The 27,049-nt window shown below is 41.7% G+C and overlaps 1 protein-coding gene across 3 annotated transcripts in view; it reads right to left on the bottom strand.

Moving 5' to 3' along the window:
* Positions 1 to 27,049, bottom strand: part of LOC117509409 (mediator of RNA polymerase II transcription subunit 13-like) — a 113,008-nt gene that overhangs the window by 16,510 nt on the left and 69,449 nt on the right. For 2 of the 3 annotated variants that reach the window (XM_034169081.1, XM_034169084.1), the window contains exons 6-23: positions 20,044 to 20,238; positions 19,777 to 19,936; positions 19,583 to 19,690; positions 14,021 to 14,737; positions 13,216 to 13,432; positions 12,980 to 13,010; positions 12,723 to 12,844; positions 12,095 to 12,185; positions 11,510 to 11,712; positions 11,199 to 11,398; positions 7,469 to 8,358; positions 7,205 to 7,372; positions 5,250 to 5,473; positions 4,962 to 5,157; positions 4,513 to 4,861; positions 2,733 to 2,949; positions 570 to 761; positions 175 to 398 (exon numbers count right to left, since the gene is read on the bottom strand). In XM_034169081.1, the coding sequence (XP_034024972.1) occupies positions 175 to 398; positions 570 to 761; positions 2,733 to 2,949; positions 4,513 to 4,861; positions 4,962 to 5,157; positions 5,250 to 5,473; positions 7,205 to 7,372; positions 7,469 to 8,358; positions 11,199 to 11,398; positions 11,510 to 11,712; positions 12,095 to 12,185; positions 12,723 to 12,844; positions 12,980 to 13,010; positions 13,216 to 13,432; positions 14,021 to 14,737; positions 19,583 to 19,690; positions 19,777 to 19,936; positions 20,044 to 20,238 (4,504 nt within the window). The remainder of the gene's footprint in view (positions 1 to 174; positions 399 to 569; positions 762 to 2,732; positions 2,950 to 4,512; positions 4,862 to 4,961; positions 5,158 to 5,249; positions 5,474 to 7,204; positions 7,373 to 7,468; positions 8,359 to 11,198; positions 11,399 to 11,509; positions 11,713 to 12,094; positions 12,186 to 12,722; positions 12,845 to 12,979; positions 13,011 to 13,215; positions 13,433 to 14,020; positions 14,738 to 19,582; positions 19,691 to 19,776; positions 19,937 to 20,043; positions 20,239 to 27,049) is intronic. The other variant, XM_034169082.1, reaches the window with a different exon arrangement.

The raw sequence follows: 27,049 nt of genomic DNA, 5'->3' as shown, positions 1-27,049 counted from the left end.
GACGTAAAAACATATGAATGAAATCCATATAGTTTTTGAAAAAAATAAAAAGGACCTATACTTTATTGACAGACCTCGTATTTCCCCATAGGCATTTAACGGGGGTGTGTGTCTGATACAGACCAGTCTGTCAGTCAGTGACCCTGCAGATATGAAGCGTGTACGTGGTCGTACCGGTTGGGCACGTCAATGCTGATGATGCACGTCTCCAGAAGCTCTCCGTGTTGGTCTGTGCAGGACGCCAGCAGCCAGCGCTGGTCGTGTGAAAGGCAGTAGCCTACAAACAGGATGTTGTACTTCTGGGATGCTTCACCAAACGTCTCCCCCAGCTCGGTCTGCTTGTCTTTCACTGGAGCCAAAATGAAGGGGGGCGTGTAGAGACGCAGACACTCCGGCCTCTGTGCAGAGAGATTTAAATGAAAAAATTAATTAAAAAAGTTCTGAAAAGAAAGTCTGCAAAGACGATGCAACACAAATTTTACACTGATAGACTTCTGAGTTATAGATCACTGAAGGTCGAGCTTTGGCTCCCTCACTAGATTCAGATTTGGTTTGACCGTAAGACCTACGTCTGGGTTTTTAAGTGCCATGTCGATGGCCAGACCGGGTCCAAAGCCGGTCAGAGCCTTGAAGTTGGTGGAGTTGGGCAGAGGCCGCCGACACTGTGTGAACACGGAGAAGGCGAGAGACTTCAGGTGCTGGCAGTAGAGGTGACGATCGCCGCTGTGCACAGGCTGCAGGAGATACTGACAAGGAACAATCTGAAACAAAGCACACAGGGACAATATCACACCTGCTGCCGACTTCAGGGACGGGACTCAGTAACACAGAAACCAGAGGGAACATAAACCCAGAGGCCGGGGCTCGGACCCCAGAGGCTGAAGGGTCCTAGATGCTCTGAAAAATGTTTTCCTGCATTTTAGAGCAATACATTAACAACTTTCATGAGAAGATTTGAGAAACTTTTATGAAATAAAGCAGTCTGAGTATTTATTAATCAAAGCTACACGTTGTGACAGTCTAGTAAGTAATATTCATCTGTCCCCAATGGTAGGACTAACGTGCACAGCAGTACAAAATGTCCTAGTTGCACTTTAGATTCTTCAATATTCAACTAAACTAATTGAAAAACAGAGTTTGAAAATTATTATCCAAAGCCTGAAGTAGCAGTTAAAATAAAGTTGTGGATGTGGTCTTGAATGAGAACAAGGTGTCCAATGTCTTAAAGAATATTTTAAAATACTTAATTATGGGATTAAATTGCAACATGAACAGTATCAGTGAAAAAAATGCCTTTGTCAAAATCATAAAAAGTACAAAAAAGCAAAAAGGAGTTAAACTGATCCGAGTTTAACTTTTTTTCTTTTTTAAAAAAGAGGATGTCCACCGTGTCTGGTAAGAAGGCGACAAAAATAATTTTATTTCAAACCCCTTTCTGGATAAATATATTCATCCTACACACTGATCAGAATTGATGCAGGTCAGTGGTCCTGATCAGCACACACTAGAAAACAGTTGGGAAGAACTTGTTTTCCGGACCTGTGGACTTTCAGCCAGATTGGCTGCACATGCACTTTGAGTGTGCTGGTCAGTTCACTGGGCTCACTGCATAGTGAAGAGATGACACACTTCGTCCTGAAAGTTAACAGATTTTTTTTGTGTGTGTGCGTGGTTAGATTCAGAAGTGCTTGAGCCTGTTTGTCTTTGTGGAGTACGAGGCAGTACAGCTTGCATGTGTGCGAGACAGTGGGAGCTCACCTCACCACAAGGCTTTTAAAAAACAATATACAAAGAGGCTGTGCGAGTGCAGGTCTACACCATTGCTTCCACTCAGGAGGTGAATTTTACCACAACAAAATTAACGCAGTCATCACTTTAAAAGTCAACTCACAACACTAAACCACAGAACCCCGCAATGCCGCTGAAATTTCACACCTGCTGCTCACATAAAAAAAAAAAAAATTATTATAGCTTCTGAGGGGTTTGCTGCATGAAAGAAAAAATATAATGGAAAAAAAAAAAATCACGTTGCTTCAAAAAGTGAGAAATGGAGAACTGATTAAGGACAAACAATTCTCACCCTTCATATGCAGAGACACTAAAAATAATTACACAGCTCATGTGAGCAGGTCACAAAGCAGCAAGTTGTTTACTTCCTGAATTAGTGTGATGATTCAGGGGAGGAACAAGGTCAGATTACACAGAGCAGTTTTCTCTGATCTATTTTTTTTATTGTCTCCTGTACGCAAGTGGAAAATTGCCAAGAAATGTCAACATAGGTGTGAAAGAAAAGAAACGAACCAGTTTTACTGACATTTCTGCACACCAGCCAAACACCAGAGTGCCAGAAAGAAAAGAGAAGTACAATATTCAGAATCAACAGCTGAGATTAACTCAATCAGACAGACGACTGTTATGCTGAAGACAACATTAAAAATGTGCTGAAGACACCATGTTTGCACTTGTCATTTCAAAGTTCCCTTCAGCCTGTTGATGCAATCGTGTCAACAGCGCACACAGCAGGTGTTGTAGTTTCCACCTGTTAGTCTGTGCTAATGGGTCCCCTGATTCTCCATGTGCTCCCTTGGAGCCTGCTGCAGCTAAGTGTGAGATCACTCAAAGCTCAGCGCAGTAAAAGAAAGCACCTCTTAAAGTCCAATCAGTCTAACGTGGAACAGATTTGACTTCTGAAGCCTTTGAATACGTAGTGTGACAGTAACGCTGAGGCCTACCTGAACCGAGACAGCGTTTCTGATGTGAGGAGGCACAAACTGAAGCATCTCCATGTAGCAGCGCAGCAGGCTCAGTGTCAAAGTGCTGGAATGGACGTCCCTGTCTGTGTCTTCATAGCTAAACGGGTCGATGATGTACACCACGATGGCAGGCGGGTAGGACACGGCGTGAGACTCTCCGTCTGTTGGCTTACCCACTTTGTCTCGCTCCATTGTGCTGTGAAGACAGAGACGATTTACAGGGAAACTGCACAACAACAAAAAACCCTCCACCCGCAATACAGACAAAAAAGGGGCGTCATGTCCCAAAATGGACCAAAGACAACCTGAGCCTTGAAGCAAAAAGCTCATCAAGCTAAACAGGCTTTGTGTCCTTTTCCAGTTTGCGCATTTTACAGATGAAATAAGTTTCACTTCTGTGTCGACCACATGTGTAAAGTGTATTCAGAAATGACAGTATAATCAAACATATACCTTAATTTAGTGCATGAGGAGCAACATTTTTATTTACTTTAAACATTTAAACCACGGTGACCACATGATGACACTGAAAAACACTAACCTTAATGTACCACATATTGTACATAAGGAGGCTGTCGGTGTAAACTGGGCTAAAGGGTCATCTTCTGTGTGGCGACCCCGACATCATGATTTAAGTTTTATTGTTGGGCTCCACCCAACGATTATTTATTCTAATTGATTAACCTATCAATTTTTTCAATGAAATTTTAGTAACTAGTTATTTATATTTCAATATTTTATTCAATGGTCTCTTCAAAAACAAAAAGAGAAACTATGCACATTAGTCCAAAAAACAAGTCTTAAATGGTAATGTTTTGCAGTCCGACATGAAGTCTCTCCAAAATAAAAATTAATACAGGAGCTCGTTTCATTCACGTCGGAAGACTATAGGGATGAGTATCATTAAAATGTCAACCTTACTACTACTCTTAGCAGTACTGCTCATCAGTCAGGTACTTTCACTGTGTTCTTATCAGTACTTACGTTTTGAGATAAAGCCCACAGACTACAATAAGTGAGTACATCATAGAAGGAAAACTGATCTTTGCCTATTAGAGATTATTTTAGGTAAGAATGCACTTCAGAACTGCATAAATATCTCATGGAGGCACAAAAACATTTCACATCACACTAATCTGTCCATCTATATTTGTTTTTATCTACACTCTCAGAACAGTACAGAACATTGGAGCTTATTATTATTTTTTAAATAATGCTGCCCCAGGGCCAATCATACCAGATTCCAGTACCCATCCCTCCCATATGTTAGATATTTGTGGGTGAGGTATGGTGACACACGTTATGTAAATCAATGCATTTTTGTAAGTTACACTGAGTCACGCCAGCCCTCTCTCTCAGATAGAGATAGACAGAGATAGATATAGAAAGATAGGAGTGGCACATTGACAGTGGTAGTGCTCTTGCCTCACAGCAATAAGGTTTGGGGTTCAATACCTACCCACCCACCCCACAGTGTCCTTGTACATGTGGTGTGTGTCAAGTTCAGGCATTCAGCATAAAACCTATAAACAAACATACGGACCTATACCAGGTCTACTGTTCAAACAATGAGCAAAAAAACAGAAGTGGACAAAACATCCACAAAGGTCCCTCAGATCAACTCTCCATTGTCCATCCACAAGGTCCAAATGTCACATTACTATATATTATTTTGAAGCAACAATAACACTTCCATTTTTCCCCAGCTAACCACCAACATAAACAGAAGTGATGACAGAAATAAGTAGTTCCAGCATACCTCTCGGGCATCTCTGTGGACCCTTGAGGCTGGTTAGCAGACGGTCCATTTTCTGCCAAAGCCCCTGTACCCTGGGTGTTAGACTGCGGTCCATTCTGAGATGCATTGCCCTGCAGACCCGCTGTCCCAAATGGGGAGTAAGAGCTCGGCTTGGCCGCGGCCATCCCCCCAATAGTCTGGGAGCCTGAGGAGGAGAGAGAGGTGCTGCTGGCCTGAGCGGAGCTGGTAGTGTTAACACTCTGAGGTCCTGAGGAAGTGCTGGAGGTTTGAGATGAGGAAAAGGACGCCACAGTCGGGCTACGCTGGGTCAACAAAGCGCTATCCAAAGACTGCTGTGACAGGTATGGAGCTGGAGGAGGAAACAACAACAACAACGACCAAACAACATAAGTTGTTGTTTTTATAAAACAAATCAACTGTGAGTTAAGCAGCACAAGTAAAGACGTTACCAAGATCATAGCGGCACACTTGTGCAAAGAGTTTGAGCTTATTAAAGGTTTCACTGTTTCCATCTCTGGCAGCCATCTTCATGAACCAGTCAGTAAGGGGCTGCTCCGCCATGCTCCTGCCTTCTGTACCGCCAACCTTCAGGATGCCCTCTGGGTGAGTCTTACAAATCGGTCTGTGCTGGCCCAGCTGGCACGCCTGACAGGGTGGGGGAAATAAAGTAGAGTGAAAACCAAACCATGCACATTACTGCAGTGCAGCGTTTGTTCACGTCACTGTCTGGTACACACCTCATACATGGCACTCAGATCTTTGAAGAAGGTCTTTGCGCCACGCAGCAGAGCCTCATTTTCTGGACAGAGGACGACATACCCCAGATCCCTCTGGGAGCCAAAAGGCTCAATGAGAAGCTTCTCCCAGTAGGGCAACCCAAATGGAGACAGCACTACGAAATCATACTCGTACCCGACCAAAAAAGTCGGGATGGGCAAAGGCTCAGGAGACTCATCTGTACCTGAGGTGGAAAAAAGTAAATACACAATTAAAATCTTCATTATCCAAACAATTTTCTAATCTGTTGCGCGTCATCAGTGTTATTAGGATAATTTGAGACACATTTTGATATTAACAGGCTTGTTCTTAAGTTAATATTTGCTTCCATCACTTTTTTCTTTTTACTCCATGTGGGCTCATTTTTCACTGCACTGTTTAGTCTATGGAAACAGCACTGACTATGTTTACATGCCGTTAATATTTGGGTTAAGGTCAATATTCCGGTTTCTGAATCATTAGGAATAACCTGTTTACATGCTTAAGCAGAGTTACTCCTGTATACATGGTCAGTGGTATCATTTGGAATATCCCCATCTAAACAGCGATGCACGTCTTCCACTAGTGCATGATTTGGTCTGGCGTTCGTGCAAATCCTGTTTTGTGTAATCCTGCTTCGTGTAAAACCCCTCACTACACACTTTTCTCAAACATGCATCAACATTTTTCTCACTTTTCTCTCCTGCGGGCTGCCTCCGCATCAAAACAGCGAGCGTAGTCTCTGGGCCTGTTGCCAGATTTGGCGCAGCTCCGCACAGCAGAGAGGGAGGCGGTGTGAATGGCCCGCTGTGGCGTTTACCGAGCCCGCAGACTCAGTAAGCGCATCAGAGGCAGAGCAATCGCGGTGATATGCCGACTGGTGCCGTGACGGGCTCGCCTGATCAGGATGCAGAACACAATGCTCTGTTTATCTCTGCTTCTGTGGTGTCCGGTGGGTTGTGCGCGCCGCATACAAGTAGATGCCGTACTCAAAAGACCAAGATCCTTTGCGGATAGGACATGCGCAGAACACAAAATAATGTTCCTTTCTATGGAGATATCCCGATGCGCGTTTATATGACCTGATATTCGGGTTAGAAAAGGAGTAACCCAGGGGTCTTATTCAGGTTTTTAAAAACCAGAATATGAGCATATTCGGGTTTTTGCAGGTATTTACATGGCCATGCACAACCGGGTTATTGCTAATATTCCGGTTATGAAAGGGTTATTGGCTGCATGTAAATGTAGTCACTGTTTCAAGTTGGAAGAAATTAAAATATCTCTTCTGCAGTAGAGCAGTATCAGTCTGATGCTGTCAGATCTCAGAAGCTCAGCAGTGTGGGACCTGGTTAGTACTTGGGTGGGAGGCATCTTCAGAACACCAGGGGCTGCATTTGTTTCTCCAGATAAACCTGGAGTTGCATCAGGAAGGGTATCTGGTGTAAAACCTGTGCCAAATACCAATGCAGATATGGCTGTATCCACTGTGGCGACCCCGAACAAAAAACTGGAGCTGCCGAAAGGACAACTTAAGTTATGAAAAGAAAAAAACAAGTCAAACTTTAACGTGTTTTTTTTTTTCTTTTCAAAATGGAAAAGAGAAGGAAGCTATATACTGTACGCTTAAAAACAAAAACAAAAAAAACAGCCCAAAAGTGTGACTAATATTAGGTGAAAAACAGGAGCTCTATGTATTTTACATAAACTATGTTTTTCTGTCCTATCTGTTCTCTCCTCTCTGCTCCAACTTGTATATCAGTCAAACTTTGCTGAATTTTTGTTACGATTGTTCAGTCTTAGCAGACTGATACAAAAACTTCAGTTGCGCTGAGGAGTGTAGATTTCTAAGGACACCACTGTCAACTAGAGACCTAATTAAAACTGCTCACATTCAACAGATATCTAGTTTAAAAGTAAACCATATCAAACATCTCACCATATGATCCCCTCCCGGCCATCTTGTGGAACTGCTGCCAGGTGAGGGGTCCCTGAACGCCCCACGAACGCACACTTCTCTTCTTCTGAATGGTGTCTTGCAGGACAGGCTGGAGCGACAGCAGCACCCGCAGCACATCCTGAGAGTAAAGCTTGTTCATGTCTGCTGCTTCAGGAGAGTCAGAAAGGAGAAAGGAGCCTTAATCTTCACAGTTAGACACGAAAAAGGAAACAACATGAGTGAAATGTGAAACTCTAAACATACATTTGCATTTGGGCCACTGATGAAGACAGGTGCTTTTCACTAATGTTTCATCTACTTTGCCTCCGGACATGTTGTCCATGAACTGCCTGCCATGCTCCAGCGCCATGTAGCAGTCGTTGTAATAGTCTCTCTCCTCGACCCTCAGGAAGGAACTGGGGGCTGTGCTGGGTTTGCGGTACTCCACGCCTGCCACGGGTGCAAAGGGGTTGGTGCACTCGTCCTGAAGCAGCAGAATAAGTTCAGCGGGAGGCTTCTCCTTCACGCTGCCGGCTTTCTGAGCAGAAGAAGCTCGCAGCTCTTCAAAGCACCGTTCTGTGTCCCGGCTTGCATCCGAACCGCGTCCCACCACATCCAGTTCGTCCTCCAGGAAGAGCCCGGCCGATTGGCCAAAGCGCCGGTTTGTGACAGCGCTGAAGCCACAAGTGCAGGGGTACTGGGCCTCTCCGTTGTCCTTGAGGTACACTCCGACATCAGCTCCTCGGATGTTCATGTTGCAGACGCAAACGCAGCAGCTGTCGAAGTTGCAGTCCTTGAAAAGGTTCATGACGGACTCTGAGAGTATGAGGGTGACGTAAAGGCTGTGAGCCTCGGGGATGGAAGGCACAGTAGCTGGCTCCACCGAGCTCAGGGGGCGGCACGTGGAGGGCGTGGAGGCAGGAGAGTAAAGGTCAGAGTTGTCGTATTTTAGGGAGCCCTGGACGCTTGATGGGCCGCGGGGAGTACGTGGAGTGCGCGGTGTGCGAGGAGTGGGAACAGAGAAGCGTGGCGTGGCCGGAGAGGGGAGGATGCCAGTACCGCTGTTGCTGGGTGGGGCACTGCTGGACATGAAAGGTGTGTGGGTCTGAGGGGTGTAGGTCTGACTGTAGTCTGGCTCCACACTGGGGACATTACTGTTACAGAAAAACAGAATAAACAAATTTCAACAGTGAGCCTGACATGTTTGTGTGTATATATGTACGCCAACCTGGACTGATAACAGTCACATCAAAACCTGGACTGACAAGTCCTCTGCAAGAGAAACACCTCTGTGGACATGGAGCCGCCTGTTAGATTGAGCAAAAGATAACATCCCCCCGGTAGCTTTATTTGGCTAAAATAAAAAAAATAGGTCAAACACTCAGCTCAACAGTGATCGACTCTGCAGCTAAAGAGCTAATTTAGCTGATAAACCTCAGCACAGCACCAACGTCATGTTTTATTTTCATTCACTCTCAGATAAATTCTTGTCCATTGTTCAAACTCAATCTTGTGGTTTTGACTCGCAAACTCTCGTCTGAATGCTAACAGCATTAGCAGTTTTAGCAGTGCCCTATTCAAAAGTGTGGTCTTAAGACACGTTAAGGTATTTCTTTAGAACAAAGAAGGATTTTGTTTTCATCCCTTTTGTGATCTTATTCTGGTGGTTCCTGCTATTCATCATTTTCCTGAAGAAATCAATCTTGGGACAGATTTGTCGAAACACTAACAACACTTTCCTCTTCACCTCTTTGGAAGAAGGAGAAAAAAAAAAAAAAAACTTTGGGTGAGAAGTGGGGCTGAGCTCATGCTATGGCTGGGGGGGGGGGGGGGGGGCGTCTCCCTCTGATCACAAAACGGGGTCCTGTCACTAAGAAGATCCATGAAAACAGCCCCGTGTCCGTCCAGAGGACAGACTGTTCTATTTGAGTCTCCACAGTCAGCTGTGGGTGGCACAGTGGTTTTGTTCGCATGCACAAAGACACAAACGCCTGTTCACTTGCGCGTACACAGACATGAAACACTACTGAAGACATTTGACAACAGAACTCAGAAATCAGCTGTTAAGTGAAAGCTGCAGTTAACATGACTACAGAGAGGAGAGGCTTTGTAACTCATGATGAACTGGAGAAAGCAAACAAACTTTAATGATTTTTTCCTCAGATTTGAAACTGAGGACTTTTCTTTGGAATGCAATCATGTGTTACAGTCTCTTCCTTTTACCGAGTTTAGGTTGGTAGTTGACCACATAAAATTAAGCTGTTATTTAGTAAGGTTTGTAAGGGTAAATCCACAGGCCCTGATGGCATTTCTGCTTTTCAATTAAAGACCTGTGCAGAAGATCTCACTCGAGCTTGGTGCCTTGTTTTTCAGCGGTCTGTGTGTGTACACACACACACACACACACACTTCCTAACCTCTGGAAAAAATCTATTATTATTCCTGTTCCAAAGAAACCCTGTCCAACAGAGTAATGAATATAGACCAGTAGCGTTAACTTCTGTGGTAGTTAATCGTTTGGAGAAATATATTATTTCCATATTGAAAATCGACATCAACTCCGAACTGGATCCACTGCAGTTTGCTTACAGACATGGGTGAGGTAGAGATGATGCAGTTAACACTATCATGCTTCTGACCCTGAAGCATCTTGAGGACCCCAAGACTTATGTATGTCTTGTCGATTTTAGTTCTGCTTTTAATACTTTGCTGCCTCATCTGTTGCTAAGCAAATTGTCTCAAATGACTGTAGACCCGCTTATTGTGAAATGGTTTCATTCTTTTTAAACTACTAGGACTCAGAACGTTAGGGTAAACAACACAGTCTCAGACTCCAGCTCTATCAGTACAGGAGTACCTCAGGGATGTGTGAGTTCCCCTGTCTTGTTTACTTTATATAAAAATGAATGCAGCAGTCGTCTCCCCAGTAACCTCATTTTCAGTTTTAACCTGAGTTTTCTGATGACACAGCCATCATCAGCCTTTGGCACAAGGTCAAAGATCCCTCATTTTATTTTTCTGAGTTTGAGTTGTTCAGTGGTGTGATGCCAATCACCTGGTTATAAATGTAAATAAAATGCAGGAGACGGTTCTAGATCCTCGGTCTTTTGGGGACCAGACTCCAGTATTAGTTATGATTAACAAAAATCCACCAGGTAAGCTCTTATAAGTATCTATGTGTTCACTTAGATAATCTGCTTAGTTGGGAAACCCATATTGATAATTTATGTGCACTTTTACAGCAAAGACTGTATTTTTTACGTCGATTCAGGGTGTTTGGTGCTGACGAGGAAGTTATGTTTTATTTTATTGGGCGGTGTTGAACAGCATCATTAGATATGGGATGGCAGCATGGTATGGGAACTTATCAATTCAGTTCAAAATCAAAGCTTTCTCGTCTAGTGCAGAATGCCATGAAGGTTATGGGGATGACTGGAACCCTTGCCTTTCAGCCCATCTATAGGCAAGCATAGAAATTACTCTGTAATCCGTTCCACATCCTCCACAAGGAGTTTGAACTTTTACCATCCGGGAGATGATACAGAGTCCACAAGTGCAAACTGAACAGATACAAGAACTCTTGTCTTCCTACCTCAATTAGATTCCTGAATGCTGCAGGGGTTGTCCGGGAGCAGCGTTGGGGGTTTTGTGCACGGACATGTGTATACATGTGTGCCTGTGTGTGTATGAGCATATGCACAAGTCAGTTAACTTATTATCTGGTTTTTATCTGTTTTATTAGGCTGTTTTAATTGCATATTGTATCATGTGAAATGTGCAATATGCTGATGAATTTTCCATAAGCATGCAAGCAGTGTATTGTTTGTTGTTGTATTCATTGATTTTTGAGACAAATGTTTGCACAAAGCACTTGAAGTCCAAGACAAATTTCCCCTTGGGGACAATAAAGTATCGTATCGTAAGTGGAAAAGTCTCAAATTTAAATGGCTTGAAGTTTAGTTCTTTGATCTGTCGGCTCCATCACTACCCATACCTGTCTTTGGTGAGGAGACTGACATTTGTGACTTGTGGTATCAGTTCCATTTTGCCCAGGGTCCAGCTGGGCGTGTACACACAATCTTCTGGCAGCTTGACTGGCAGCAGACACTGGCTGGGTAGCGTCTTCAGGGGAGCGTACATGGAGCAGCCAATGAAAGACTGACATGCCTCTGGCTTGTACACAAAGGAGAAGTCCTGAAAGCAGAGAAGGTCATCACCAACAGTAACTACTACTTAAATAAATTAATTTAATGAAGCAGAACTTTCCGCCTGATCTGCACGTGGCATGTGTGCAGCGTATTGTACCTTTATTTCAGATGGCCTCGGGCTACAGAAACCTTCCTCCACCTCCATCTTGAAGTGGTTGTTGAGCTGGCTGCCATCCAACAGGATGACGCCCGCCCCCGTTTCCAAACCACCATACTCCTTGGTCCCGGTGTTCATGGGTGAGTAACCCTGCTGCTCCAAAGAAGGAGGGGTGGGAAACATCTGATGCAGGTCTGCGGAGCCTAGAAGGAAATAAATAATTACCTACCAAGACCAAATAAGTGAAACACTAAAGCCGTTCCTTCACACATACTCTGAATATTATGGGGATTTGCCATTTCATACACAAAACGTGCTCTTTTATTTATCTATGACTGAAAGTGATTCAGTTATGAAGTTGAAAACACCAAAAATGGTGACAAGGTCCAGTTTAAGTTGGGATGGCTCTCATACATTTTTGTGTACGCAACAGCACATTAAGGTTGGATTGTAAGTGTTGGTTTGCCACCTTAAGTGGAACCGATGAGGTTAAACCTGGCTGTGGGCTCACGGACCCTCTAGGGTCACAGTGCCTGTGTGAAAGCTGCTTAAGTTTGTGGCATGAATGTGTGCTGTTTAACATACTTATGCATGACAGGGGGTCCAACATGGCTGGCTTGGCATCTTTGCTGCCAAACTTGTCGTCTGCCCCAATTCCAGCTCTCTTTGATCCAGGCTGTGCACAGAAATCATTCAATTTACATGTTTTTTTTAAACATCGCTTGATTAAGGTCATACACTGCATCTATTCATAACTTTTCTAATAATCCTATCCAACATAAAAAAAAGAAAATCAAGGTTATTTCAGAACCTGTTTTTGATCTGTCAGCATATTTATTGACAGGCAAATAGCACTTACCAATTAAAAATACACAAACAGCACAGATCCAAAAAGACTCACATCAGTCAATTAAATATTGAGTTAACCTGCCAACTATCCGACAGCTAAAACCACAATCCTTCTGAGGTAGGCAAAGATGGCTCTTCCTGGATCTAAAATAGCTCCCACTATCTCTGTGTGAAGTCCAAGAAACTTTCCCAAAAATGTTCTTAGATCCATCAAAGTGTGAGGCTCCGATGTTTGAATAAACTTTACAGGCTCAAAGCTGCAGAGAATCATGAAAATAACCTGTTCTTTTAGTACAGTACGTGACGTGTTGGACTTCATAAATACCTGATGTGAAATTTAAGTCCATCATATAGATTCACTGACCGTGAGCTCGTCTTCATCGGAATTGAAGATTTTATCCAAGTCACTGAAAGACACGGTCAAGTCATTCTCATGGATGAGGCTGGTTGAAGCTGAAGGTTTACTGCTCGATGATCCTTGGCCATCTACACAAAAACAAAAATTAATGAATAAATATAAAATTGGGGGCCAGAGATGCTCTGATAAAACACAAAACTCCAGCCAAATTTATTTAAACGCTGATACACGTTCCATTATCAGCACACAAAAAATAAACTCACCATCCGGTGATGTCCCAGATCCTTCATCCAGCTGGAAGAAAAATAAATACTCACATAAATGTTTCAGGAAAAACATGTTTTGTTGACATTATGACATTTAAGGTGAACTGCAGAAAGACACGTTTATGTGGTCTGCTCAATCACTGCAATCAATAAAGTAGGATTCCTAAAAGTATGTGACCATAAAGAGCAAGAAAATAGAACAATTATCAAAAATTTCAAACAGTCTGACGCACCTTGTGTTTTTTGCTGCCTTCTCTCTCTGAACCAGGTTTATCTTTCTTCTCTGTGAAGCTAAACTCTTCATCTCCTTCTACAAATGCATAAGGGTCCGGCTCCTCACTGTGCTCTCCATCTCCTGTGGCTGAGGCGAGATGGCTGTTTCTCCGCTGAGCGTAAATCTTAACCAGATCCTGGGACACCTTGAGGGGCTGTGCGGAGCACGACATCAACCTGAGAGCACAAGGGTTTGCACAAAAATACCTCTGAAGAGCAGTAGAAGAACAAGCAGCAGCAGACGAACCTGGCTGGTCCCCTCCTCCTCCTCCACTCACACAAGAAAGGAGGCAGGCAACCAGCAGAGTGCCTCCATTTCACTGGCTGGAGAGCACTTTGCACTGACTGCTTCTGACTGGCTCACACAGACACAAGACAGACTGGTTCCTGCCTCCTTTGCTACTGTCACATTTTTTTTTACATATTTATTTTCACTACATAAAATTCTATTTGTAAATATAGTTTTTAGTCCAAATGTTAAGTGTTTTTCAGTGAAACTAAAGCAGAAGACAAAAAAAAAAAAGAGACTAGTCCCAAACTGCCCGTGTGTGTTCCATCACTTCCAGTCAGATGTTTGCCTGGAAGTGATGTGACTTTGGTGGTGTGTGCCTGCCTCCTTTTCTCACGAGACCAGAAGAAGCAGGGAACAGCCAGAAGAAGAACAAGTAGCACTAGTTGTAGTAGTTGTAGAAGGAGGTGGGGTTGGCGTTGATAGCTTTTTTAAAAAATATACTTATTAATACAGCTGACAGCTATAATACTTACTCAGTAACAGACATGACACTGTCTGTTCCTCCACCACCACCAGAATCTTCTCTAAATTTAGCCACTGGGAGCTGCGGCGTTTGGAAATTAGAAGCCTTCTTCCTGGGCAAGTTAAAATACTTCCAAGGATTATGAGTGGAATCTTCATTAGGGTTGATGGCTGAACCCACAAACACGGTGGGTTCCAAGGTTTCGTTGTAGGTTGGTGAAAAGGGCAGAGGCACAGGAGTCGTTTCCAACTGCGCCTCCTCGGACGAGCCCTTCTGAGGCAGCAAACAGGGCTCCACTGAGGGAGGATAGAAGGGCTGGTGAACCGGTGTGGAAGAGTTCTTCATGCCCCCTGGGGTAACTTCACCTTCAACATGGTCGCAGGGATGGGGACTGAGGGGAGGGGGCGGGGGAGAGCTAACCAGGTCTGTAGGGGGGCCGTGTGTGTGCAATGCCGTGGTTTTGGATGGGGCCGTGTCCACGTGGTGCAGGCTGGGATAGGAACCCTCATCCTGTGCTCTTAAACAGAGCCTCTGGGCTTGCGGTTCAAGTGTCTGTTCTTCACTTATAGAGTTGCGGTGGTGAAAAGGTGTCTGGGGCCTTTTAGGCTGCTTCTCCCCCTTTTCCAGTTTCTCACCCAACTTGTGCTTTGGAACCTGCTGGGCAGGCTGGCCTGATGAAGGTGGGTGTCCTGAGGTGCTGCTGGATCGCTGTTTCTGGTTCTTGTGTCTGGGGATGAGCAGTAATATACATAAGGGACTTTACAGGAACGCAGCAACGCATACCAAGGAGTAATACCCTCAGTACTACATCTGTGCCCACACTCAAGTTTGACCTCCCCGCCCCCGCCCAAAAGGTTTACACAACTAACAACAAAGTTCCAATATTACACAAATTAAATGAGAACAGTTTCATGCAAATATCTCCCACTACAGAACTAGTTTCAAATCCTAAGCAAATACATATACTACTAAAAAACTAAAAGATGTTCTTGTACAGTACACACACCAGTCAGGATAAATATTCTATATAAGCTCTCAAACCCAGATTATATCAAGTAATTTTATGGAGTTGAATTTGGTAAGGAGACCATCAAATCATATCGTGTTGAGGTGTAGGAGACACAGTTATCTAGTCTATTTCAGTTGAACTTATTTGTAGCTATCAAATAATTTTAGAGTTCCCATATCGTATCTGCTCAGTCAAGCATCCATATCCAATTACAGCCGGTCAAGGACTGTGGTACAACCTACGGCACTTTGGTAGAAAGCTCACGTTTGTGAATAGCACACTTAAGATTCACTTACAAGGTCACATGTTCACACACCAACATTATTATTATTATTATTTTTATACTTGCACAAATTTCAAACCCCACATTTTGAGACACTGGATTAAAAATCACGTTTGCACTCACATTCTATGCCTTTTAATGTATTAATGCAAATGTAGTACTTAATACTTGGAAATTTGAGTATTTTTTTCTAAATCATAAAAAAGATGTGTATTTTAATTTAAAACTGACTATGACGATTTTGAGACTACATAAAAAAAGACTAATTTTAAATCTGATGTATTCAGTAACCAGACAGATCTTTAACAGTGTAAGCGTTCCTTGGAACAGCCCTCTCTCTGGTTATGATCTTGATAATTATTGAATACTGAGCTCCACTCACATCCCCATGTCCAACAGAGAACCTGTGTCAGGTCTTAACAAGGCATAATCAACTGTTTACACTCCATGAAGTCATTATGCTATTATTACATACACTAGGTTTCACAGACTCAAACCCTGGTGGCCACAATTAAGAATCGAAACAAGGTCCACAGGGAACTTGTCTGAGGTCTTAAGGAGATGACATTGATTCAGTGTTGGGAACAGCTAATAAATCGAACCTAATGTTTTCATTATCAGATTAGCTTTTCAGATAACTTTGAAAACCATCATCAGATCAATTATCTTCGATAAATTTTGGTCCAATAATTTTTAGACTGCTAACATATTATTGTAAGCTTAGTGAATAAAACTAACAGTTAATAAACATTTTTAAAGTCTGATATCAAAGATTTTAGAGCCTACCTGTTAAATGTTTTGTAGTAGACATACAATTATATCCTCTACAGACAGAGAAGAGCTGGTTTCAGGAGAAACTGCTCTATCCTCTGCAATTAGAGGAGAACTGGTCACCGAAAACAACCAAAATGAAAGCAAACAAAAAAAAAAAAAAATTTCTCTCGACACCCTACTAACTTGCTGGCAATATCACCCAGGTCATCCAGAGGCATACAATTTTAACTTATGGTTAAAATTTTAACCAAACTAATTTCAGATGTTATTTAAATTAATGTCACATCTGAAGTTTTATAAAGTGAAAATATCAGATATGTTTTAGTTTTAAAGTATTGCACTAATTTTAAAGGTTTTAGTGTGGACATGGTGTGTCCACACTCCGCAGTCCATTATGGGTACCGTAAAAGTTCACGACGGGAGAAATGCATTTGAGATGCTCTGATCAGGCTCCACACGGACAACAGCATTAAGCCCTTTGTATATTGTGCCTAAAACTCTTGTGAATATATTCTCTGGGTTTATAGATGTTATTGTGTTTATGTAAAAATGCCAGAAGCAGCTCAGGTTGTGTCTCCATTATTTTCAATTGGAATCACTGAGCTGCAGTCGCTTCCTGTTTGGTCTATAATGTCCTGGTTATTGTCCTTTATAACACTGTTTGTCATCTTTGTTCCAGAATAATATAAGATGTCTGAAATTCGGTTTGTGTTTATTAAATTCCACGCAGATTAAACGTAGCAGACACGGATTATTTATTTGGAATGTTTGTTTTGGCAAGTTTTCACGGTCTCTACTGCCATCTACTGGCCAGTAGTGTTCATGAACGTATTAGCCCTAAGTATTGAGATATTCCATAATCCTTTGCATGCCAGAGAGTTGCTGTAGCCTCTTGCTGCAGCGGATAAAAAGAAATAAAAATGTACATTTTGGTTGTATAATGTTCATTTACAATTGTCGTGTTTTCTCTCTGTGCTGTTTAAACCACAGCAACTCTGGCGCGCAAAGGATTATGGGTTAGGATCTGAGCATCTGTGTGCCAGTAGATGGCAGTGTTCTATGCATTTTGACCCCAGTTATATCAGACTGTTGTCTAATCACAACTTGATTTTTGGCTTTTGCAAATTGCTTTTTTTAACATGTGGAAAAATGGCATATTTTACAAACACATTTATATGTAAACCAACACACACGTCACATTAATGTGTTTGTTTTTACATAGAATGAGTCAACCAATCAGTGTTAGCGGAGGCTCATTTTACCCATAATCCCTTTGGCATCTGTGTGTTTGTTACAAAACGTCAGAATTAGTGCATTATTTAAAATTAAAAGATGTGTTATATTTTAACTTTGTACAAATGACAGAATTGTCATTAATGTAGTTATTCTATCCAGATTAATTTGAATTATAAATCAAAACATTTATTTTCTAAGACCTCTGCCTCATGGTGAAACTGCTGCATGTGGTTAAAGAATAATGCCTTTTTTTTATGACAACCTGGTGGTCAGGCTCCTTTTGCTGCGGTAGAGTTGAGCTTAATGTCTCTCAACTTCCAGCAGAAGACACAGCGCACAAAGACAGTAGTGGTGATTCATTGTTTGGGTTTCTGATCGTGGTGTTAAAACTCAATTTTGAAAGTTATCGGTTAGCTGTAGCTCCCGATAAATTTTTGGGTGGTTTATTGGTTTAGCTTTATAAAAGATTAACTTTTCAGTTAGCTGATGAGCTGTTATCGAAGCTAAATTTTGGTTAGCTGTGCCCACCACTGCCTTGAGTACCAAATTTCAACTTGGTGCACGAAGTGTTTGTCAAGATATCACATACACCTGAACCACACAGCTATACGAGGTCTGTTAGAAAAGTATCCGACCTTATTATTTTTTTCAAAAACCATATGGATTTGAATCACGTGTGATTGCGTCAGCCAAGCTTGAACCCTCGTGCGCATGCGTGAGATTTTTCATGCCTGTCGGTTGCTTCATTCGCCTGTGAGCAGGCTTTGAGTGAGGTGTGGTCCACCCCTCTCGTCTTTTTTATTGTGAATAAATGTCTGAACGATTTGGATCTTTGCTGCATCAATTTTTTTCCAGAAACTCTAAGAGACCTCCAGGTGGACACGGTTCAAAAAATTAATATGGCTTTCAGGGACGATTTTATGGGGATTAAACAGATTACGGGGTGTTACTGCCCCTTTAAGGATGGCCCACAACTGCTGAGAGCGCAGCGCGCTCCCAGTGCCGATGGACAGGCTGACACCCCGCACAAACAACCAGATCATTTCCAACGTGAAAGCTTTGTTGATCCGGGACCTCGTCTGACTTTCACAAAAAGGCAGAAGATGTGAACATCAGCACTTTTCCCGGCACATTCCACCGTTACAGGAGTTTTTTTTCATGGAAAAAGAAGCCGAGGGACGCACCACGGAGCCGTTTATTACGCGGGACAAAACCACCTCGGTGTTGGTCTCACAGGCCGGCTTAAAGGTGGATTTCAGACGGATTCCGGTTGCTTTCCAGTCGTGTGAATATCCGATTGTGATTGTGCATGAGCTGGACTGCCAGAACATGTCCTGTGAGGCTTCACGGCGTTTCTTTTCGCCATGCAGCTCCGCCGCAACGCGCGGAACTCCTCCGCCTTTGTTCCTCTTTACATGACAAAAACTCCTGTAACAGTGAAATGTGCCGTTCATTTCTAAACTGGACGCTGTCTTGATCCAGTATGTCCTCTGACTAGCACAGGAATTGTGATAAGACGTGGACATGAGCACTTTCGAGGTGGTTTTGTGCCGCGTCAAGAGCGGCACGGTGGCACGTCCCTCGGCTTCTTTTTCCATGAAAAAAAACCCTCCTGTAACGGTGGAATGTGCCGGAAAAAGTGCTGATGTCCACATCTTCTGCCTTTTTGTGAAAGTCAGACGAGGTCCCGGATCAACAAAGCTTTCACGTTGGAAATGATGTTTGTGCGGGGTGTCAGCCTGTCCATCGGCGCTGGGAGCGCGCTGCGCTCTCAGCAGTTGTGGGCCGTCCTTAAAGGGGCAGTAATACCCCGTAATCTGTTTAATCCCATAAAATCATCCCTGAAAGCCATATTAATTTTTCGAACGGTGTCCACCTGGAGGTCTCTTACAGTTTCTATAAAAAAATTGATGCAGCAAAGATCAAAATCGTTCATTTATTCGCAATAAAAAATAGACGAGAGGGATAGACCACACCTCACTCAAAGCCTGCTCACAGGCGAATGAAGCAACCGACAGGCATGAAAAAACTCACGCATGCGCACGAGGGTTCAAGCTTTGCTGATGCAATCACACGTGATTCAAATCCATATGGTTTTTGAAAAAATAATAAGGTCAGATACTTTTCTAACAGACCTCGTACATTGCACACACACAAAAAAAGACAAGCAAATAAGACACCCGATATGCCTTTGGGATACAGATTTAAAAAGAAAAAGCAACAGAAACTCAAATAATAAACCCAGAATGTTAGAAAAGTTTAAAACTCACCTTGAACAATTACAGTGTTCCCTATGAGAAGGCTCTACAAAATCCCAAAGCCCAGTTTTGACTGAATCTTCCTCACAAGTTCCATTGGTTAAGGATGTAAACTTTCTCCTGGGAAAAAAGTACATGTTTATTGTATAATTTACTACATAGTTGTAGCAACGTTTAATGTTGAGGAAGAAAAAGCTCATACATACTTGCTTCCTGTATGATTTACGTTGTACTCCTGCCAGACTGATTCCACCATCTGTCCTGCCAACCTGCGAGGGATTTTACCCCCATGTGGCCCACTGCTATTAGAGCTGTAGCCATCAGACGCAGAAGACAATTTGAGCCACCTGTGGACAGGCTGGTAATCTGTGAAATAAAGTAAGAGACACAAGCAAGAGCAGCAGTTACATCACGGAAACATGCAGAAAATAGAGATAAATTCTACGCATCTTAGGTTTGTGGTGCTGTCGTACCGGTCTGAGCCTCTTCTGGTGACGTTGGAGGAGTTAGTGTGACAGAGGACATAGCGGGGTCTCTAGGAACAACTTGGCCCTGCTGAGCACCACAAAGGTTTCCTGATGGGTTGGCTGAGCCCTGAGGAACCACAGCAGGAAGATCCGCCAGGGAGATCAGCACCAGGCAGGACGGGTAAACCATCCTCACCCCCGCTGGAACACAATACAATAGACTTGATTCAACAAATGTGTAGACACATTTTTGTGCAATACCAGTTTAACCTGGTCACAGTATTTCCACTTAATAGCTCTAATATCTTTAAATCAGATAAATCAAAGCGCACTTCAAGTTTTTAAATAAGCTACATGCATGTTAACAGTTCCACATGTGGACTTTCACAACAGAGTGTAACCTTACAATAGCATAGTATTGTAGCGTATTTTCCAGAGTACAAGTCGCCACCTTTATTTTTGTACTAGTTTAAGAGGTCCTGCAACTTGTAAGCCAAAAAAATAAAAAAAATTATAGTTAATAATAATTTATATAACCCTTTCTCAGGAGTCAAAGCACTAAATACAATTAACTAACTATGATAATAAAGGGTCAAAATAAAAAGCACACTACAACAATGCACAAAATTCCTCAAAGTGCTGATAATGCAGAATAAAGGTGCGACATACTTCAGAAAATAAGTCAAGTTCTTTTGTAATTTTTTACTGGATGCCCTTCCTGATGCAACTCCACATTACACAGAGAATGGGGCAGGAAGCTTTCGCTCTGGAAACAAGCACACTAAAAATTTGACCACCATGCTGTCCACTTCACAAAGGGTATATTACACGAATTATTATCCAACTTCCAATGCTTCTGTAAATTTCCTCCACCGTGCTCTTCATTCCACCCAGTTATTTCTTATTTGATGACAGAAGAATCAAACAGGCACTTTAACTTTTCCCATTTTGCTGCAATTACTCATTTAGTCACATTCAACTCCGACAAAGACACAACCTTCAATTTCAACATAAAAGCTTAACATTTTATTGGAGTCAAGTTTTTTTTTTTTTTTTTTTTTTTAAATAGGCTAGAACTATTAATAATGATACTAGTGTGTTGCCCGTGGTGATCCACGGGCTCTATATTGGGTTGTGTTTATAAAATAGGCAGCTGACATTTTTCAAGGGTGATAATAAATTGTGCAAAGTTTCTATAATAAGTTGGAATGGCACTCAAGTCCAGAATGTAGTTAGCAACATTAGCTAATATCCTTAGCGTCTCCACATATATTAGTCCTATTAACGTTCTGTTTTGGCCGTTCATCCTTGATCCAAAAGACATACGTTAGCAACACTTAAACTAAGGCTGGGCATACACTGTACAATATTTTTAATCATTGTACTTGGCTCCAGCTCAAACTGTGTGACAAAACCGCAGGGTTTAATAGTTCAGAACGCACAATTCATGTTCTCACACTGTACGGCCCAATGCTCTGATGCAATCTGACTGCTCACACTGTACGTTCAAAAACCACACATCGGAGTGGTGTTTCCAGAAGCAAAATGTAACAGAAGCTTTTTTTTTTTCCTTAAAAAAAAAAAAATGTATTTCATGCCTATCAGCGCGCACAGTGAGTGAAATCAGGTGGGGGGAGACTGAACACATGCGTGTGCGCACACAGCAGGTCAGTCACAATCAAGGTGTCTTAAGGTGTGTCACCTTAAGACAAAAAACAAAGTAAGCATATTTCTTTGAATTGAGACCCATTATGAAGACCAATGTCTAGTGCAATATAATCCAAAATTTTATTCATGTATCTCTAGCCAATTTTTTTTGGTGACAATATTAAGAGGAAGAGGCAAAGTCACATTTTGACCATCACGGACTCTACAATAGAAAGGATATCCTTAATACAAGAGTCATTTATTTTACTATTTACTTAAAAACAAATTGGTATATGTTTTGGTTATAAGGCGTAACAAACTATTTTTCAATATAGATAGAGCACTTCATCATGGATACTCATAGAATCATTCATGTACTATTTTAAAACTATATGTCACGGACTCTACACACGTAGAGTCCGTGACACGGTGCTACCTATAGCCTTCATCATAACAGGTATAGGACCTAATTATTTATTCCATTCAACTTATATCCTCTAATTATCCTAACACAGGACAATAAAACTACCTAAGTTACATTCACCATGCTATTATTTTTAAATATAGGTATGTCACAGACTCTACAGGATTTTCTGAACATATGAGACCATGCAGTGCGATCATCGCCAAAAACAAAATATTGCTCTGGCCGCATTAAATCTTTTTGTTTATTTTTTTTTAGATACCCTTGAGACTTCAAATAACATTATTTAAAGACCAAAGGATGACTTTTTATTGTTTTCATTCAGCATTTCCATTCAATATTGTCTTGAAAATGAAATTTTACAACGGTGTAACTCATTTCTGTAAAACTATGTAGCTGTCTCTCGTATCACCCGAAACTGATTAAATTTTCTGAAAATAGAAAACAGATACTTGTCTACATCATAGAAAAACATTTACATAAAAAAAGACTACCACACCTTTATTGTTATACAATAAAACATGCCGCATCAATTTTAAAGTGACACAGACTAACGCCTAATTTAATTTAAGAACACACCACGTTTCTGGTCATAATATTAAATATTAGGATTAATCAAACCATTTTTTCAGCAACATGAAGTTTTTTTCATATGCAGATGCTGAAAGCAAAAGTACATCTTCATGACATATGATTTAGTGTTTGATATGATAACATCTGTATTTTGTATCTATAGACTTGATTGTGACTGACCCGCAGCAGACAGCAACATGATTCACGAGACGACGGTAAAAAAAAGAAAAAAAAAAAAAAACATTCATAACAGGTGTTGCTACTTACACTGTTGTATAAATAAACTATATTTCAGACGGAGTCTTACAGCTGTGCTCATCTGTCATAAATCCTGTTGTCTGCGTGCATATACGTTCAGTCTCCCCCCACCTGATTCCACCCACTGTGCGCGCTGATAGGCATGAACTTTAATATGATATTAGGTTATTGCGAGGGAACGAAAAAAAAAAACAAAAAAAAAAACAAGACTTTACATGAGCTCACTGTTTGCTCTCTCCGGTGTTTGCGCATGCACAGTGCACGAGGTAATCAGCGTGTAGACGCTTGTAGCGCTGCTTCAACAGTGCGGAACCCTCACGGGTCACGACGGACGACAAAAATATCAAACAGGTTTGATTTTCAGCCGACCATACGATTCCCGATCGGGAGGTGGTCGTGCAATGTTAAACGCAGTTCATTACTCCATGTAGACTGCACGATGCAGGATGCACAATTAAGCTCAAACTCAGCGCGATTCAAAAAATTCTCGCACGAGTGGAAAAATCGGCTGAAAAAGGGCCAAAACCCGCATAGTGTAAGCCCAGCCTTAACATGAACCACAATAACATTTAAAACCCCCAAATCCCATGGTGCATTGCAGCACAACATCCACTGTTTACTGTGAAGTTAGCGACACCAGCAACCATAGTCAATTGTCTTCCGGGGGCCAGAGCAGGAGACATTGAAGGAAATTTGAAACTGCTGGCTAAAGCTAAGCGTAAATTTGGTAAGATTGTAATTCACGTCGGCAGTAATGACACCCGGTTACGCCAATCAGAGGTCACTAAAATTAACATTAAATCGATGTGTAACTTTGCAAAAAATGTCGGACTCTGTAGTTTTCTCTGGGCCCCTCCCCAATCGGACCGGGAGTGACATGTTTAGCCGCAAGTTCTCCTTGAATTGCTGGCTGTCTGAGTGGTGTCCAAAAAAATGAGGTGGGCTTCATAGATAATTGGCAAAGCTTCTGGGGAAAACCTGGTCTTGTTAGGAGAGACGGCATCCATCCCACTTTGGATGGAGCAGCTCTCATTTCTAGAAATCTGGCCAATTTTCTTAAATCCTCCAAACCGTGACTATCCAGGGTTGGGACCAGGAAGCAGAGTTGTAGTCTTACACACCTCTCTGCAGCTTCTCTCCCCCTGCCATCCCCTCATTACCCCATCCCCGTAGAGACGGTGCCTGCTCCCAGACCACCAATAACCAGCAAAAATCTATTTAAGCATAAAAATTCAAAAAGAAAAATAATATAGCACCTTCAACTGCACCACAGACTAAAACAGTTAAATGTGGTCTATTAAACATTAGGTCTCTCTCTTCTAAGTCCCTGTTGGTAAATGATATAATAATTGATCAACATATTGATTTATTCTGCCTTACAGAAACCTGGTTACAGCAGGATGAATATGTTAGTTTAAATGAGTCAACACCCCCGAGTCACACTAACTGTCAAAATGCTCGTAGCACGGGCCAGGGCGGAGGATTAGCAGCAATCTTCCATTCCAGCTTATTAATTAATCAAAAACCCAGACAGAGCTTTAATTCATTTGAAAGCTTGACTCTTAGTCTTGTCCATCCAAATTGGAAGTCCCAAAAACCAGTTTTATTTGTTATTATCTATCGTCCACCTGGTCGTTACTGTGAGTTTCTCTGTGAATTTTCAGACCTTTTGTCTGACTTAGTGCTTAGCTCAGATAAGATAATTATAGTAGGCGATTTTAACATCCACACAGATGCTGAGAATGACAGCCTCAACACTGCATTTAATCTATTATTAGACTCTATTGGCTTTGCTAAAAAAGTAAATGAGTCCACCCACCACTTTAATCATATCTTAGATCTTGTTCCGACTTATGGTATGGAAATAGAAGACTTAACAGTATTCCCTGAAAACTCCCTTCTGTCTGATCATTTCTTAATAACATTTACATTTACTCTGATGGACTACCCAGCAGTGGGGAGTAAGTTTCATTACACTAGAAGTCTTTCAGAAAGCGCTGTAACTAGGTTTAAGGATATGATTCCTTCTTTATGTTCTCTAATGCCATATACCAACACAGTGCAGAGTAGCTACCTAAACTCTGTAAGTGAGATAGAGTATCTCGTCAATAGTTTTACATCCTCATTGAAGACAACTTTGGATGCTGTAGCTCCTCTAAAAAAGAGAGCTTTAAATCAGAAGTGCCTGACTCCGTGGTATAACTCACAAACTCGTAGCTTAAAGCAGATAACCCGTAAGTTGGAGAGGAAATGGCGTCTCACTAATTTAGAAGATCTTCACTTAGCCTGGAAAAATAGTCTGTTGCTCTACAAAAAAGCCCTCCGTAAAGCTAGGACATCTTTCTACTCATCACTAATTGAAGAAAATAAGAACAACCCCAGGTTTCTTTTCAGCACTGTAGCCAGGCTGACAAAGAGTCAGAGCTCTATTGAGCTCAGTATTCCATTAACTTTAACTAGTAATGACTTCATGACTTTCTTTGCTAACAAAATTTTAACTATTAGAGAAAAAATTACTCATAACCATCCCAAAGACGTATCGTTATCTTTGGCTGCTTTCAGTGATGCCGGTATTTGGTTAGACTCTTTCTCTCCGATTGTTCTGTCTGAGTTATTTTCATTAGTTACTTCATCCAAACCATCAACATGTTTATTAGACCCCATTCCTACCAGGCTGCTCAAGGAAGCCCTACCATTATTTAATGCTTCGATCTTAAATATGATCAATCTATCTTTGTTAGTTGGCTATGTACCACAGGCTTTTAAGGTGGCAGTAATTAAACCATTACTTAAAAAGCCATCACTTGACCCAGCTATCTTAGCTAACTATAGGCCAATCTCCAACCTTCCTTTTCTCTCAAAAATTCTTGAAAGGGTAGTTGTAAAACAGCTAACTGATCATCTGCAGAGGAATGGTCTATTTGAAGAGTTTCAGTCAGGTTTTAGAATTCATCATAGTACAGAAACAGCATTAGTGAAGGTTACAAATGATCTTCTTATGGCCTCGGACAGTGGACTCATCTCTGTGCTTGTTCTGTTAGACCTCAGTGCTGCTTTTGATACTGTTGACCATAAAATTTTATTACAGAGATTAGAGCATGCCATAGGTATTAAAGGCACTGCGCTGCGGTGGTTTGAATCATATTTGTCTAATAGATTACAATTTGTTCATGTAAATGTGGAATCTTCTTCACAGACTAAAGTTAATTATGGAGTTCCACAAGGTTCTGTGCTAGGATCAATTTTATTCACTTTATACATGCTTCCCTTAGGCAGTATTATTAGACGGTATTGCTTAAATTTTCATTGTTACGCAGATGATATCCAGCTTTATCTATCCATGAAGCCAGAGGACACACACCAATTAGCTAAACTGCAGGATTGTCTTACAGACAGACATGGATGACCTCTAATTTCCTGCTTTTAAACTCAGATAAAACTGAAGTTATTGTACTTGGCCCCACAAATCTTAGAAACATGGTGTCTAACCAGATCCTTACTCTGGATGGCATTACCCTGACCTCTAGTAATACTGTGAGAAATCTTGGAGTCATTTTTGATCAGGATATGTCATTCAAAGTGCATATTAAACAAATATGTAGGACTGCTTTTTTGCATTTACGCAATATCTCTAAAATCAGAAAGGTCTTGTCTCAGAGTGATGCTGAAAAACTAATTCATGCATTTATTTCCTCTAGGCTGGACTATTGTAATTCATTATTATCAAGTTGTCCTAAAAGTTCCCTAAAAAGCCTTCAGTTAATTCAAAATGCTGCAGCTAGAGTACTGACGGGGACTAGAAGGAGAGAGCATATCTCACCCATATTGGCCTCTCTTCATTGGCTTCCTGTTAATTCTAGAATAGAATTTAAAATTCTTCTTCTTACTTATAAGGTTTTGAATAATCAGGTCCCATCTTATCTTAGGGACCTCGTAGTACCATATCACCCCAATAGAGCGCTTCGCTCTCAGACTGCAGGCTTACTTGTAGTTCCTAGGGTTTGTAAGAGTAGAATGCAGAGCCTTCAGCTTTCAGGCTCCTCTCCTGTGGAACCAGCTCCCAATTCAGATCAGGGAGACAGACACCCTCTCTACTTTTAAGATTAGGCT

The sequence above is a fragment of the Thalassophryne amazonica genome, chromosome 4 (assembly GCF_902500255.1).
Source record: "Thalassophryne amazonica chromosome 4, fThaAma1.1, whole genome shotgun sequence".
Taxonomy (NCBI): domain Eukaryota; kingdom Metazoa; phylum Chordata; class Actinopteri; order Batrachoidiformes; family Batrachoididae; genus Thalassophryne; species Thalassophryne amazonica.
The sequence above is the reverse complement of the archived record's forward strand: the minus strand, read 5'-3'. Positions and strand labels throughout refer to the sequence as shown.